The sequence below is a fragment of the Urocitellus parryii genome, chromosome 5, assembly GCF_045843805.1.
Source record: "Urocitellus parryii isolate mUroPar1 chromosome 5, mUroPar1.hap1, whole genome shotgun sequence".
Classification (NCBI taxonomy): Eukaryota; Metazoa; Chordata; class Mammalia; order Rodentia; family Sciuridae; genus Urocitellus; species Urocitellus parryii.
The window spans coordinates 107,492,227-107,509,723 of NC_135535.1; the positions used below are offsets into that span (position 1 = coordinate 107,492,227).

At 46.5% G+C, this 17,497-nt stretch overlaps 1 protein-coding gene across 1 annotated transcript; it reads left to right on the plus strand.

The window, feature by feature from the left end:
* The first annotated feature begins 4,475 nt into the window (after positions 1-4,475).
* On the plus strand, positions 4,476-5,612 carry Lpar5 (lysophosphatidic acid receptor 5). Its single transcript, XM_026403273.2, has one exon. It carries the CDS (start codon positions 4,476-4,478, stop codon positions 5,610-5,612), a length of 1,137 nt encoding a protein of 378 aa, XP_026259058.1.
* The last annotated feature ends 11,885 nt before the right edge of the window (positions 5,613-17,497 follow it).

A 17,497-nucleotide genomic window follows, 5' to 3' on the forward strand; every position in this document is an offset into this window, starting at 1 on the left:
TTATTTAGAGACAGGGTTTTGCTAAGTTGCTTAGGGCCTCACTAAGTTGCTGAGGCTGGCTTTGGTCTTGGGATTCTTCTGCCTCATCCTCCCACTGCTGAGGTTACAGGCATGAGCCACTGTGCCCAGCTTAACTGTTTAAGTACTTTTTAATTTTTTAAAATTTTCTGAGAAGGGGAGCTACAATGTTGCCCAGGCTAGCTTGGAACTCCTGAGCTTAAGCAATCCTCCTCAGCCACCTGAATAGTTGGAACTACAGGCATGTACCACTGTGCCCAGCTCAAGTATTTAAGTACTTATGGGAAATTATAAGGAGGCACATATGTGTGTTTGTATGAAGAAAGATGAGTTTGCTACCAATGTTTGAAGTTGGGAATAAGAAGGAAGTGGTGTTTTGTTTTTTCAGTACAGGGGATTGAACCCAGGTCCTTGCACAGGCTAAAGCACTCCACACTGAACCACAACACCAGTAGGAATTGGGTTATTAAAATGTATATCAATTGGACAAATGAGGAAGTAAAATAAGTTACCCCTGAGCACAGATTTCATATAGTTAACTATAGAAGACTAGGTGCTCTATCCAGCATCTATCCACTTATTGAATCATCCATTCTGGTTGGAAGCAACACAGTATATCTTCCACTTTGGAACTGGGCAGTCCTGGGTTTTATCCTCAACTCATTCCTTGGTGATTAGCTCTTGGGCTTCTGTTTCCTTTCCTATAAAAATGAGGACAAACACCTACCTCGAAGGATGTTTGGAAGGGTTAGAAATTAAGTATGAAACATACCCTGGAATATGGTTACTATTATTTTTCAGTCTACATTTATTGAGGTAGGTGCTGGGGATACAAAGATGAATAAGCCATAGTCCACAGTCCCTCCCTCAAGGAGCTCACAGTCTAATGGGAGAGGCTGATTAGAATAATGTGGCTCAAGTGGTAGCATGCTCGCCTGGCATGCGCGTGGCCCGGGTTCCATCCTCAGCACCACATACAAACAAAGATGTGTCCGCCGAAAACTAAAAAATAAATATTAAAATTCTCTCTATCTCTCTCTCTCTCTCTCTCTGTCTCTCAAAAAAAAGGATAATTAATTACTATACACATGGGAATAGCTGATAGACCTGTGCATCCCTCCACCCTGGAAAGCACAAGGCTGAAGGGACAACATCTGCCCTGTGGGGGAGGCAGATCACAGGGTCCTGAGAAATTTGCCAGTTGGAGAATGAGAGGAAACAATACAAAGGCAGAGGTCTGAAAGTGAAAGTGAAATAAGATGAAATGGGTGAAAGTGGGGATGTCTACCCAGAAACAAGTCTGATTTTATTTGCTTTTCAGAATTTTAAGTCCCGTTTGGTATTATAGTCATCCCTTGGCATCCCTGAGAGATTGGTTTCAGGAATCCCCCTTGGATACCCAAACCTATGGATGCACAAGTCCCTTAAGTAAAATGGTATAATATTTTCAAATAATCTAGACATATTATCTTATATACTTTAAATCATCTCTAGATTACTTAAAATGCCTAATACAATATAAACGCTATGTAAACAAGTTACACTATATTGCTTAGGGGATAACATCAAGAAAAAGGTTGTATATATTTAGTATAATTTTTTAAATTTATTTTTTTGTGATGCTTGGGATTTGAACTCAGGGATACTTTACCACTGAACCCCCCACTCCTTTTATTTATTTATTTTTTAAATTTAAGACAGGGTCTTGTTAAGGTGCTGAGTCTGGCTTCAAATTTGTGATCTTCCTGCCTCAGTCTCCTGAGTAGCTGGGATTACTTGCAATTGGTTGAATCCATGGATGTGAAACCTGTGGTTATGGAGGCTAACTGTACTCTCATTGTCAAATTGGCACTTTATAGGAGAAATGTTTATTTCCTTGAACTGTTCCACAACATCTCTCGCTAGTCTCACACTACCAGTGGTGATGATTGGTGGGAGAAAAAATAAATAATCTGGTATTTTCAGGTTTACAATTTAATTTTCGCAAGAGTTTATCTATTTTGTAGTGCTAGGGACTGTAGGGGGACCTTCAGCATGCTAAGCCACATACACACTGAGCCACTTCCTCAGTGCAATAGGCAAAATTAAATTGCTTCTTTTGGATGGAACCAGCTTCATTCATGTCTTGGGATACTTGCTCAAGGTCTGAGACAACTTCTCTCCTTAAGATGTGGCTGACAGTATTGCTTAATGGCTATAGAGTTGTTGTTTGAGATGATGAAAAAAATTCTATTTCTGGTAATCATTATTGGTGAGGATTATGTATCATTTTAAATGTACTTCATGACATGGAATAGTACACTTAACAATGATGTTAGAAGCTGGGTGTGGTGGTGCATGCTATAATCCCAGCTACTTGGGAAACGGAGGCAGGATTGTAAATTTAAGGCCAATCTGGATAATTTACCAAGATCCTGTCTCAAAACAAAAAGTTTAAAAAATGTCTGAGGAGCTAGGTGCCATGATGTATGCCTATAATCCTAGCTACTCTGGAACCTGAGCCAAGATCACAAGTTCAAGACCAGCCCCGACAACTTAGTGAGACCCTATCTCTCAGCTCAGAGGTGAAGATAGAGTGCTTGCTTGTTAGGCATGAAGCCCTGGGTTCCACTGCCCAGTACTTAGAGCTGGGCCTACTGGCATATTCCCTCCCATACTCTGTAGTTCCAGTTATTCAGGAGGTTGAGGCAAGAGGATCACTTGAGTCCAGCAACTTGAGGCCAGTCTGGACAGCATAGTGAGATTCTGTCTCAAAAAACAAACAAACAAAAACAACAAAAACTAATTGGCCTTAGGGAGTTGAGGAAGTTGGGACACTCAGACCACATCCTATTCTTTGGCTTGTCTACCTCTTGGCTGCGTCCTTGATCAGCCAACTTTGCCTGAGGACTGAAGTTGCTGCAGCCTGCTCTTTAATGGCAGCTGAAACAGTACTACTCCTTACCTCCACCCTCTCTGGGTCCCTTATGTGTCTTCACTATCAAACCACTGTGTTCCCTATCATAGAGCTAACTTCCTCTTGGAAGCTCTTTAGGTAGACCCTCAAGGGGGAACACCCAGAAAAAGCCCAAAGTACTCTTAACATGCCTCTGCCCAAAGCAGCTGGGCAATTAGCCTATAAGGTACCAATACATTCTTATTTCCATTTTACAGATGAAGAAACAGCATTAGGGAAGTCAATCAGGATGAACCCATATTGCTCTGACATCAAATATCAGAAGGGTGGATGTGATGAGTGAGGCTGGGATTTTGTACAGGACTTGGGACTCTGAACTTTATTCTTTAGATAATGGGGAGCCAGCCTAGCATCTGACCTGGAGAGGTGCTTCATACTATTTTTCCCACATGATGAACCTATTTAAGTGGACTTCTTTGTTATCTGCCTCCCTCCAGTGGAATGTAAAGTAGGTGGTGTGGGGGGGAAGGCCTATGTTTTGCTCACTACCCTGAACATGCCTGAAATCTTTTAAAGACTTAGTAAGCATTTGAGGTAGGGAGAGTTCTTTTAAGACAACAGCAACCTAAGCATTTTATATACATGATTTTATTTAATCTCTAAACAACTTCATGAATTAAAGCCTTCATGAGCTTTTTTTTTTTTTTTTTTTTTAATACTGGGAATTGAAACCAGGTTTGATTTGCCACTGGGCTAAATCCCCAGGCCTTTTTATTTTTATTTTGAGACAGGGTCTCGCTAAGTTGTTTAGGGCCTTGATAAATTTCTAAGGCTGGTCTTGAACTTTTGATGGTCCTGTCTTGGCCTCTGGAGTCTCTGGGATTACAGGCCTGTGCCTCCACACCTGTCTAGTAAAGATCACTTTTAACATGCTGTGCCACCCCCATTCAAGGTTAAATAAGATGAAGTTTAGAGAGGTTAACTTTTCTGAGGTCACAAGGTGGCAAAGCCAGGATTTAAACCTAAACAGTCTAGGGCTAGGGATGTAGCTCAAAGTAGAGCACTTGCCTACCTGGGTTGAATCCCCAGCACCACACAAAGAACAACAAAACAAACCAGACAGTCTGGAGTCCCTGACTCCAGATGGAGGGCATTTAATACTGTATAGTACAGTCCTGGTATAGATGCTATTTTGGACTGGGTGCAAAGAGGTGCAAGATCAGGCTGAGAAAAGTCATGAGGCCAGCCAATTTAAATAGCTAAACATTTGTGTCTGCTGCCCTGTCCTTGCATAACTTTGACTTTTGATTTGCCTCTCCATTCCAGGTCTCCATTGCTGATGAGGCTGTGACTAAAAGCTTCCAATCCTTTACAGCCATCGGACCCTGCAGCCATAGCACATATTTCCATGACCTGCTTCTCCTTGCTTTTGGACGGTCTCTGCACAGCCTCCAGGTCCCTGTACAACCTCCAGGCTGCCACCCTGGAGGTAAAAGGGATGCCTGGATCTTGATGTGTCTCATGATGTATCCAGCCTAGCTCCCTCTCTCACTTTTTCACGATGTTGACCAACTCCTCCCTGTTGGCCAACTGCTCTGCCAACGCCTCTTCTACCAACAGCTCTAGTCCTCCGTGCCCTGACTATAGGGCTACCCATCGCCTGCACATGGTGGTCTACAGCTTGGTGCTGGCGGCCGGGCTCCCCCTTAATGCGCTGGCCCTCTGGATCTTCTTGCGTGTTCTGCGCGTACACTCGGTGGTGAGTGTGTACATGTGCAATCTGGCAGCCAGCGACTTGCTTTTCACCCTCTCACTGCCCGTGCGCATCTCCTACTACGCACTGCACTACTGGCCCTTCCCCGACCTCCTGTGCCAGACGTCGGGCGCTATCTTCCAGATGAACATGTATGGCAGCTGCATCTTCTTGATGCTCATCAACTTGGACCGCTATGCCGCCATTGTGCACCCCCTGCGTCTACGTCATATGCGACGGTCCCGCGTGGCGAGGCGGCTCTGTCTGGGTGTGTGGGCACTCATCTTGGTGTTTGCTGTGCCCGCCGCCCGCGTGCACACGCCCTCGCCTTGCAGCTACCGGGGCATCGAGGTGCGCCTGTGCTTCGAAAGCTTCAGCGACGAGCTATGGAAGGGCCGGCTGCTGCCCCTTGTGCTGCTGGCCGAGGCCCTGGGCTTTCTGTTGCCCCTGGCAGCCGTCCTCTATTCATCTGGGCGGGTCTTTTGGACTCTAGCGCGGCCGGACGCCACGCAGAGCCAAAGGAGGCGGAAAACCGTGCGCCTTCTGCTGGCCAACCTCGTCATCTTCCTGCTGTGCTTCGTGCCCTACAACTCCACTCTGGCTGTCTATGGGCTGCTGCGGGGCAACCTGCTGGTGGCCAGCCAGGAGGCCCGCGATCAAGTGCGCGGGGTGTTGATGGTAATGGTGCTGCTGGCCGGCGCCAACTGCGTGCTGGACCCGCTGGTGTACTACTTCAGCGCCGAGGGTTTCCGTAACACCCTGCGTGGCCTAGGTACTCCGCTCCAGGTCCGGACCTTGGCCACCAATGGGGATAGGGGAGCGAGTGCAGAAAGGTCCTCAGAGGCCATCCACACCACTGGAGTGGATGCCACCAGTCAGGAGCTACTCCAGCCACCTAAACCCAGAATGCCCTTCACCGAGTGTCCTCAGGATTCCACCCTCTGAACGCATATCGCGCAATAGTGCAGTCTGGTACCTCTCTCATAGGCTTCTGGATCCATGTCCATGGGGGAGGTGCACTGAGCGCTTGGATTTCAGAGTGGAACTCCAGTTCTTGAATGCAGATGAGAACAAAGTGTGGAAACAAGATCACAGGAAAGAAAGATTGTTACTAGCCATGGCTTCTTTAAGTTGGTGGTAGTAGGCAAAGGACCTTTTCTCTAATCAGTGGGAAGTGATGCAATGAACCTGACCACAGCTAAGAGCTGATAGATGGAAAGGAAAGTGGATACCCTGGATTTTGCCACAGGACCGCAGACCAAGAGCTGAAGAGCCCCAAACCTTGGTAGATCAAGCTACTGAGAAGTTGGTGCCATCTGTTGAGTTCTGTGCTGATCTCAGGGCCATGGACACCACCATTTTCACTTCCACCTGGCCCCCCGCTACTTAGCAGGAAGCATACAAGTGTTTATTTGATATGGAGAGAACTGGATTCCTTATTATTGATTTCTAATGGTTTAGGCTAGGACACCCAACATGGGGTGGTAGGGGCAGGGCAAAACTGTGAATTAAATTGTGATAAACACTGCCCCCCTCCCCCAAATCCTAGTTTTTGTCCCTTGTCTAGGTCATGGCTTCTCCTGCCATCGTTTTTAGGACCTCCTCCTTTCTAGATCCTTAATATCATCTCTGTCTTCCTGCTTTGTCCAAAGAAAGGAGAACAGTCTTTGTATTAAAGCATTGGTTCTCAAACTTCTTGGTCTCAGATCCCTTTACACTCATAGAAATTGAGGACCCCAAGAGCTTTTGCTTATTCTTTGTTGTTTTAATATTTACTGTAATAGGAATGAAAGCTAATAAGTTTTTAAAACAGAAATACACAAGCACACAATCCATTAGCCGTGAGAGTGGTAATGTCATCACATTTCTTGAAGCCTCTGGAAAACTACATTGTATACTGGTGAGGAGAGTGAAAAACATAAATAATATCTTAGTAGTATTATGAAGATAATTTTGACTTCATGGACTTCCTCAAAGAACTGGTCCCTGGATCACACTTTGAGAACCACACTTGTACTAAGGTATTAGAGTTCACATTACCATCTTCCCAGGGCATTATATAATAGTTTTTTGTTTGTTTGTTTTGTTTTGTTTTTATGACTGTAAGGAGTGTGGTGCTCAACAAATTAATTGCTAATAATAGTGCTTAAGGCTTGGGGCCTCCTGGAGGCAGGCAGGAGTTTGTACACCAAATGGAATACCACCTTGGGCTTATCAGGGCAGCAGCCTTGGGGGGTCAGGGGTGGAACCAGACACACACACACTCTGGAGGAGAGGGTGGGACATCTCTAGTGGTTAGAAAGGAACTGTGCCATAGCCAGGAGAGAAGAGTATACAGGGAAGTAAGAGTGAGATGAGAGGACAGGAATAGCCCGTCTGTTCTTAGCAAGCTAAATGGTTTCCTTCCGTCTTGATCCAAGTAGGGGGCTGGGAGGGCTGCAGAGTTAGCACCCTGACATCTTTAGACCTTGGCAGTAAGAGTTGTTGCTATGTGTGTCCAGTATGCATTTCCATCCCTATGTCTCGGTACTGTATTTTTCTCTCCCTCTCTCTCTGTATGTGTGTGTGTGTGCGGTGGGGGGGGGGGGGAGTGTGTGTGAGATAGTGTTAGGGTTTTCCTGTATCTGTGTTTCTAGTTCAGAGTCAGTCTTTTGTGTGTCTTTATGTGAGCTCTCCAGTTGGTGATTTACAGGGGTAAAATGACCTCTGGTGGCCAAACCAGGTAACTGACCCAGATTTCTCAAGATAGCCTTGAAGTCCCAGCCTTCATCTGGGTAGAGGTTAGAGCCCAGGACCAGCTCCTTACCCAGTTGCTCTTAAGGCTTGTTTGTTAGCTTCCGCCCCATTTCTCTTCACCTTCAGAATTCCAGACCTGTTTGTGCCTGTCCTGATCTGAAGGCACAAGCCTCACCAAATCTAAGAAGTCCAACTCTGAGAACTTTAACACAAACTGAACTGAACACAATTTAAAAAAAATAACATGAAGTGGGGAGGTGCAGTGGTGCACACCTGTAATTCCAGCGGCTAGGAGGCTGAGGCAGGAGGATCACAAGTTCAAAGCCAACCTCAGCAACTTAGTGAGGCCCTAAGCAACTTAGTGAGACCCTGTCTCTAAATAAAATATTTTTTAAAAGGGTGGGTTGTGGCTCTGTGGTTAAGTGCCCCTGGGCTCTATCCCTGATACCCTCCCCCAAAAAACAATAATAATAATTTGAAAGGGAAGAGGGCATACTTAACATTCACAAGGCCCTGAGTTTGGTTCCTTGTAATACACAACTAAATGAATGAACAAATAAAAATTTTAAAAATACTTGAGTACTTTTATATGCAGGTACATGAGTGAATTCTAAAGTAATTAAAACTCACATTATAATCTGCTTATTTATTTTTCCTAATTTTTATGTTTATTGGATGTCTCCTTCCTAGATAGAATGTAAGCTCCATGGGGGCAGGTTTTGGTTCTCTTATATATTCACTAACATCTAAAATAGGGCCTGGCACAGGAGAAGTGCTCAATAAATATTTGTTGAATGGATGAACAGTCAGTTCTTGTTGTGAAGTATTTTACTACTTTGTGGGGGATACAGAACAATAACTATAATGCAAGATAGAAGATGCAGGAATACAGGGCAAAGTGTTGGCAATTTATTTAGAACCCTGAAGTTTCTCAGGTTTGGCTCACATGGACATATTGTGTAAGATAGTGTATAGGGAAATGAAGTTAAGGAGAATCCAAGGAAAAGAGCGATTTGGGACCTACTACAATAGTTGGGAAGAAGTGTGGTTATGGTTTGTGGAAGAATTCTCACCAGGCTATCACTTCCAGATGGAAATGGGTTGTTTGCAGTGTGACATGTCTGGTGTTAAAGTCCTGGCGGACTGTTAAAAGCCCATCCAAAGGGTTTCTACCATGAGAACACAGAAGAATAGATTAAGGAGCTATTGCAGACAGAGGGGAATGAACAGAACCTAACACATTAACAGGCTATGGAAGTTTAAGAAAACTTGTAGCTAGACATGGTGGCACTTGCCTGTAATACCAGCAACTCAGGAGGTTGAGAAGTAGAAGAATCCCCAATTCACGGCCAGCCTCAGCAACTTAGCAAGATCCTTCTCAAAATAAAAAATAAAAAAGGCTAGGGATGTGGCTCAGTGTTTAAGCACCCCTGGTTCAATCCCTGATACCAAAGGGAAACAAAACAAAGCCAAAAAACTTGTAGCCACTGGCACTTTCACAGATTCCCAATTATTTTGTAAGTAATAAGATGGAGGCAAGATGTGGGAAATCTAGAGCACACACCCATACTTTGGGGCTGTCCCACTTAAGGTCTAGAAAAATCCAAAGAGGAGGAAGAGAAAAAGCAAGAGTGTTACAGGTTTTTAAAATATTCTCATGGCCAGCCAGGTGCTGTGGCACATGCCTGTAATCCCAGTGGCTTCAGAGGCTGAGGCAGGAGGAGGATCACTTGAACCCAGGAGTTTGGAGCCAGCCTGAGCAACATAATGACATTGTGAGACCTTGTCTCCAAAAATTTATATTATGCTAAGCAAAGTAAGCCAATCAGAAAATTAAAGGCTGAATGTTTTATCTGATTGGTGGATGCTGATCTATAATACGGGGATAGGAGGAGTGAAGGAACTTTGGATTGGGCAAAGTGAAGGGTGGGGAGAGGTTATGAGGATAGGAAAGATGGTGGAATGAGATGGACATTATTATCCTAGGTACATGTATGATTGCATGAATGGTGCGTCTCTATACCGTGTACAACCAGAGAATTGAAATGTTGCACTCTATTTGTGTACGATGAATTGAAATGCATTCCATTGTCAGGATGAGGATTATCCCTACTGTACAGATGAAACAACAAAACACTAGGGAGAATTTGAAGTCTTAAGGTTACACAATCTGGAAATGGCTGACTTTCTATTTGGCTCCTAAACTCCTACTCCTTGCAGCACATCCTGTTCCTCTTTCCTCTCCAACCCTGGCTCTATTACATGCATCCTTGGTATCCTTGCCTCTTTTCACCTGATAAAAGTCATCTCTCTCAATTGTTTTTCTCACCTTGAATCTGTGGTGTCATCTTTGCCCTGATCTTCCTCCATGTTCCCTGTGCACACTGCCCTTCCCTTTACACAATCCTCAGTACCCCAGGACACAGTGCAACTGGGTAAGGTCTAAGAACCAGGCTCACCCACGGTATCAATTGTGTTAGGTCCTAAACACACCATATGGAGGACCCAGGAAGGAATAGCCTGTCCATGACACACACAGTCAGGACAGTTTAGACTTAATGCAGGGGGTATGACTCCCTCCCCAGGCCTGGGATTAAAAAAAGCAGCACTTTTTAACTTTTTTTTTTTTGGGGGGGAGGGACTGGGGATTGAACCCAGAGGCACTTAACTACTGAGCAACATCTCCAGTCCCTTTTTATTCTTATTTTGAGACAGTGTCTCTCTAAGTTGCCTAGTCTCACTAAATTGCTGAGACTGGCTTTGAACTTGCGATGCTCCTGTCTCAGTCTCTGGAGCTGCTGATATTATAGGTATAAGCCACCTGGTCTGGCATACATCAGCACTGTTAATTGTTCATCAACTCAACGGAGAAGGAGACCATCTCTTGGTTCTCAAAACCTCCTATACAGGATGATCCCTTCGCATGGTGATTGTAGTTGGGGGAGAGTATCAATCAATGGTCTGGCAATACAACAAAGTCAGGAGAACCAGGACAGAGGTAAGGATCCTACAGGAAGGTAGAGATGCTACATTCTTGGTCTTGACCATCTTAAGGAGAATCCTTATGATCTTGCTTGCCATCTGGGATCCCAAGTAAGAAATGGGGAAGGGAAGGGAAGGTAAATCTCACACCAGACATTCCTTCTCTATTCTTTCAGGAGGCCCTGGAGACAAAGAGAGGCTGGAGGTAATTCTCATCAGAGGACCTGAAAGAACTGGAAAGTGAAGTCTCTCACACTAGGTTTGGGGAAAACCAAAGACTCTCAGAACCTTGGAATCAAACAAACCTGGATACTGATTTCAGCTTTGTCATTTCTTGGCAATGTATCTTTGGCCAATTAACCTCTCTGAGCCTCTGTTCAATGGAGCTCATAATATCTGCTTTTTGGGTGATGGTGAGGGTCAATGAGATGAAGGACCTTTGAAAGGCATTTTAGAAGCTCCATAAATGGGAGCTGTCTTTCAAATAAGAGTATGGAGCTCAGATGCTGCTTGTGATGCCCTTGCTTCTGGAAGCAGCAAGGGTTCCAGGTGAATCGTCACCAGACAGAGCCCTGCCAGCAATCAGAGCTAGGGCCAAGGGAACTGGAGAGAAGGCAGGCTGGGCACGTTTCCATGGTGCTGGGTCAAGCAGGCAGTCTTCAGGGGCAGTGACTGGTCCATTGCCCTCTGGGGGCACTCTCTCCCCATGAGGCTGATGTCCATCCCACAAACTAAGGAGTAGGTGGAGAAGCGCAAGAAAGGAAGAGGAGGGGGATAGGACGAAGACCCAGGATTTGGAGAAAGGGCGAGTGAGGAGGCTGGAGGGCCAGGCAGGCACAGGGTGGGGCCAGAAGAGGGGCCCAGGGCAGGAGGGCGGGAGACAGCCTGGGAGGGAAAGCGCCGACCGAGGGAGGGAGGGGGGGACAGGGAGGGAGACCGGCGGCGCTGACACAGCCTCAATATGTGGAACGGGCTGGGGTTTGGCCCACAGGTCAGGCGTCTGGCAGTATTATGGGATGCAGAGGCCTTAGGAGACAGGGAGAGTATTATGGGCTGGAACAGCCTTAGGAGACTGGGGAATATTATGGGCTGGTGAGGCCCGGCTCCAACTGGAGGCGGGAGGAAGGGGTGCGGGGCGGGAAGGGGGGGGTGGTGGTGGAAAGGAGTATTATGGGCTGGAGGCCTCCTGCGACCAGAGGCAAGAGTATTATGGGCTGGCAAGGCCTTCGGTGGCCAGAGGGGGGAGCAGCGGGGGATGGCACCGACTGCATGTGACTGAGGGGGGGCCAAGTTGGGGGGGTGGTGAGTGGGGGTGGGGGAGCTTATTATGGGATAGCTCTTTGTACCTACTGCGGGGACTGCTTCTCCAGAAGATATTATGGGATGTCGTGTGTGGGAGGGGGAGTGGGGCTGGGGGGATTATTATGGGATGGTGGTGCAGAATGGGGAGGGCTTGAGGAGCTCTTCTCCAGCCCCCCTTACCCCTTAGTCTCTCATCATCTTAAGGTCAGCCTCCTACCTCTAACAGCCCAAGAGGAACACCTGAAATCCATCTCCCTACACACACACTTTGGGCACCTCAACCCATCCTAGGCATCTTCTCTAACTAGCAGCCACTTCCCTCCAGAGTGCGGAGGAAAAAAGGTAGCCCCTGAGGAATGGAATAGAGACCCATAGCAGGGTCGTGATGGTCAGTGGCTTCCAACTCCCACCTGCACAACGTCATCTTTTGCTTCCTAACCCCTTACGCCACTTTTTCCCCTCTCCCTCTCTCCCACAAAGTGGGGGCCCTTCATCCTCTTCCCCTCCCCCCTCCCCTCCATTTCCTCTCCAGCTCCCTCCACAGCCGTAACCAGTAAAACAGGCGGCCAACTATTATGGGATGGCTGCTCCCAGCAGCTCTGCAGGGAGGGGGCGGTCACCGCGGAATGTCTCTTGTGGGTGGCTATTATGGGATGGCCGCCTCTCTTTTTTTGGGGGGGGTAGAGGCTAGTGAGGAGGATTATTATGGGATTGCCCTGCACAGCTGGGTGGGGCTGTCCTAGGTAGGTAAAGCTCTTGGGAGGGGGGGGGGATGGTAAAGGAAAGGAAGGAAGAGGGAGGGAAGGAGCAGGGAGGGTGGGGTGAGCCCTGGAGCCAGACCTGAGGCCTGGCAGGAGTAACTGGCTGGAGAGGTTTCTTTGGTGACAGCTGATTGAAGGGGCCCCTGGGGCGAGCTGCACCTAGCCAAATCTGAACCCTGGACACCTGAGTTCTTCCCCCAGTTTGTGAGCTACAGGAATACCAAGTCCAGGGTCAGAAGTGAGAACTCCCAGGTCCTGGCTGGGTGGCACACCAAAGAGTAGTGTTTCTGGTGACCACAGTACTCAGCTACTCTATTCCATCTTCCTCTTCCTGGGTTTGAACCTTGGGACCATAGCTCGCAGAAGAGGGGTCCAGCACTGGAATGCAGTCCCACCCAAAGAACAGATGCTGGCTTGGCTCCTGAGAGACAAAAGTCATTCCTTATGCCCTGAATGGTCTGCATCATGTCTAGCCATCACAGTGCATTGTCACTATGGCCTTTCTTCCCTCTGTTGTTTTCCCAAATTGTCTTTCCTGACAGAGCAGAACACTGTGGCCCCTTGGACCCCATGAGCAGTTTTTCAGGTTTACAGAGAACAGAGGTGTAAGAAGAGGCATTATAGAGTGCATGTTGAAAACTCCAGGACAACCCCCTTCCATTAGAGTGTTAGTCTAAGTTCATCAGTACCATGAGATGGAAACAGAACTCTAAGGTAACTGGATAGAGAGGTTGTCCCCCTGGGTGCCTTAATTAGAAGATTATGCCACCCTTAGTCTCCATGGGCCAATCATGCTAGTGGCTCTAATGGTTTATTTATAATTTATCTGGGAGGGTAGCATGGGGCTAGAGTAGGGAGCAGGAGGCACAGAAGCATAAAGACCACAAAAGCAACACACAAACATACATCTTGACCCTCTCTAGAGCTCAAGGAGAGAGGCAGGGACTTAACTTTTTCCTTGTGGTGTTATCAGGGAAGTAGGAGAAGCAAGTGAATGTGTGAGAAGAACTGCAGGGATAGAGTCAGAGGGAGTGTGGTGGACAGAGGGTATAAGTATTTTGAGCCACAGGCAAAAGGCTGTGACTAAGTACTTATAAACTCTCTGACTGGTTCATATTCATCATTTACCATGATAATGTGGTGTGTGTATATGTATATTCATATATATATATATATATATATATATATATATATACACACACACACATGCATATATATACGCACATACATATATACATATATATTATATATGGATCTGGGGCAAATGGGGATACTTCAGAAGGGAATTTGAGGCCCAGAAACAGGCTGAATTCCCTAGAGAAATGGGGATAGAAGAAGGAGGCCTTACAAGTATCTGGCAACTGTAGAAAGGAGAAACTTCCTGAAAAAGAGGTATACCCACATTATGTTATCTTAAAAACAGCTGCCACCTCCCTGACATGGACCACAACTTTCATCATAATGAGCAAGGGGAAGGTTTGGATAAGTGAATGGGACCCCATCTTTTTATTTTATTTTATTTTTGGCAGAACTCTGGGTTGAACCCTGGGGTGCTCTACTCTACCACTGAGCTACATCCATAACTCTTCTTTATTTTTGAGTCAGGATCTCCCTAAGTTGCCTAGACTGAGCCTCCTGCCTCTACCTTCCCTCCCAAGTAGCTATGATTACAGGTGTGCATCACTGCACCTGCTGAGTGGGGCCCAATTTTGATATCAAGAGAATTGAATGAGGGAGACTATGGAAGCCTGCAGAATGGAGGAAATGGCTAGCATACCACAATGAACACAGCAAAAGGATGGTCCAGGGAGATGAAGTGAATATTGGAAAAAGAAAACATGAACTTCAAAGGTGATAATGGGAGCTTTTGGCCAGGCTTGAGGTTTTTGATGCTGAGAACTCTAGTTCCAATGCTGGTGGTTACACAGAGTCAGGCAGAAGCTAGTGAGAAGACTTGTTAGTATCACTGAGACCCTGCTTGGGTGCAGGGGACTGTTGTTTCCCAGCTTTCTTCACTCTCTTGAACTCAGTTTTTCTTGCCAGTTCTCTAGTCCCTTGGATCCCAGAAAGGGGAGAGTCATCTGGCCAGTCCCTTTCTCTAGGGAAGTGAGACAAACAGTGCAATGCAGAGATTGTGTGGTCCTTCCTATTTATTTCTGATCAGGAAGGGGCCTTCCTACAAGGACATTTCAGTTTCTTTCCAACCTGTCCCATTTCCATAGGTCTTGAGACTGTATGAAAAAGGTAGATGAGAACAGAGGGAGACAGTCTCTGACTTGGGGGTCAGGGCAGCAAGGTGGTGGTGTGGGAACATTGGGCCTAATTCTCTGGGGCTTAGGAAGAGGGAAAGGTGACAGGCTAATGGTGCCAGATCCTCTTCGGGCCAAAGGCTTCTAAGATTGAGTTTCTTTAACTTTCTAGGGCCAATTTCCTGGGTGGCTGGAAGAAAGGTGCATTTAGGGTTGGAGATGGTATATGTTGGAAGGCCTCCTCTTGGTATAACTGAGTGAGGATGTCTTCCTGGAATGTTGACCAGTACATGTGGAGGAGAAAATGGTGAGCATTATACCACTAAGGTTTTAGTTTTTGTTGTTTTAAGATGGACAAGAGGGCCTAAAACAGGATGAGGATGATTATGAGAATTCAGGTTATGAAATGGGAAACTGAAAAATATGGGATATTGAGGGGGAGCAGAATTTGGTGTTCAAGAATGAGGGTAGTAGCTGGGTGCGGTGGCACATGACTGTAATCCCAGCACTCAGGAGGCTGAGGCAGAAAGATCAAGAGTTCAAAGCCAACCTCAGCAAAAGTGAGGAGCTAAGCAACTCAGTGAGACCCTGTCTCTAAATTAAATACAAAATAAGGCTGGGGATGTGGCTCAGTGGTTGAGTGCTCTTGAGCTAAATCCTCAGCACACGCCCCCCCCTGAAAAAGAAAAAGAAAGAGAGCGGGTAAAGAATGAAGGAGTAGCAACAACAAAGAATTAAAAAAAAAAAAAAAAAGAAAAAGAATGAGGATAACAATTGTGGCATATTTCTGAGTCAAGAAGGAAGGTTATGATGATACTTCAGTATTAGGAATACTGGTTGATGAACACGGCTTGCCAATAAAAATCCCTTAGAATGTAGGAAACCAGAGATTATTTTGACCTGACATTTATTCCTGTAAATCCTTTTGGAATACTTAGCAGCATCTAGGACTACTAAGAACCTACTGGGATGTGCTCTCTCCTGAGACAAGTTAGGATTTCTTTTATTCTCTGTGACAGGACATTGGGAAATGGCACTCAGTAGTTCTCCCTTGTCATCAGACATTCTATCATATATCATAGTTTTCTAGGTTGTTTATGCTTCCTGAAGGGAGGCACCAGTGTCTTCTTTGCATTCTCCACAGTGCCCAGCTCTGTGCTTTGCTAGGAACTCTGTCAACATGTGTTGAAATGAAGGAGAGCAGTGGCAAGTAGAGGAAGAGCAGAGTTGAGCTCCTGATGTGCATATAACAGGATCCTCAGTTAAGGTCATGATGGGATAGCCATCCTAAGAGTAGCCTGGAGGTGTTGATGAATGGTTCCTGACTTGAGGGAGGGTGAGGAACTACTGGGGAGAGGACTATTGGAATGTTGAGAAATAGTCTTTGGATGGAAGTTTGTAATTATTATGGGATGCTCTGGGATAATTTAAACTTTATGCAAATGTTTCATCTGGTTAACATGGTATTTGGTTGGTCTTATTCAAAATTTAAGAGCATCTGGAATATACCTGGATTTTGGTGGGATTGAGTGGTACTCCAGGTCTCAGCTCCTGAGTGTCTGGAAATGATGAAATGATGGAACCTAGCATCCTGGACTTCAAGAAACTTTAGGCCAGGATACTGCTTTGGTCCAGAAAGGAATATTAGGTGTGTCCAAGTGGGGGCAGGGACAGGGCAGTGTGGGTCGCCTGCCCCACCCTGTCTGTTCTGGGTGTTGGAACAGACAGCTTCTGGAGATGGGGAAGGTATGAATATGAATATTATGGGATGCCTGACTGGAAGGCTGCTAGAGTGGAGATAAAATATTATGGGATGTGACACTGGGTTGTGCTGGATGTAGTACAGTATATGTCTGGTTGACTATGGGCTCCTTGAAATTATGGGATTTCAGGGTGCGGATGATAGAGTAAAATTATTATGGGATATTTTTCCAGTGTTTAGGGGTAAGAAGATTTAGGTGTCCATCTGTGGGATGACTATAGGACTACTGTAGGGGTTATCTCTTTGATAGGGAAGGAGTGGTTATTATGGGCCATGGAGCTAGAAGGAAAAGCTGGGAGTAGTGTTGTGAACATCTAGACCCTAGCCTGCAGGGATTGAGGGCAGTTCTAGGGGGTTGGTTATTATGGGATGTAAGTACAGAAAGTGGGAGACTGATTATTACTGGATGTGTGTGGGAGGAGGCCGAGTGTCCGTTGTAGTATGTGTGTGTGCGCGTGTGTGTGGGGGGGTGAGTTTCTGACTATTATGGGATATCAAACTGGGGGTGGATGAAGGGTGGTTATTATGGGATGTCTGAGGGGGATGGGATGAGTATTATGGGATATGAGGCTCAAGTGCTGGGAGGGGTGCTTATTATGGGATGGCCAGGGGAGGGAGGGGTGAGGAATTATTATGGGATGTTAGCATTAGGGCCAAGAGTGAAGAAGTTGGCAAAGGATGGTTATTATGGGATGTCAGGGGTGGAGAGGTTAGGTGCCAAAGGTCTGCAATATTATGGTAGCAGCCCCCCTAGCATACATGTGTATGCAATGGGGGGCGCCGGGAGTGTGTATGTGGGGTGTCCGTGTGTATTATGGGATGGCCAGGAGGTGGGCGGTTGCCCGGGTGACACGCGCGCGCGCGCTCGAAGGGGGCGTGGCCAATGGTTGCCTGAGCGACGAGGGGGCGGGGGTTGCCCGGGAGACCTAGGGAGGAGGGTGGCGGTAGTGGAGGGGGGGTTGGAGTTGGTTGAGGTTATTATGGGCTGTCCGTGGGGGGGCGGGGCCTGTGCGGTGGGATTTCCCGGCCGGTGTTTCG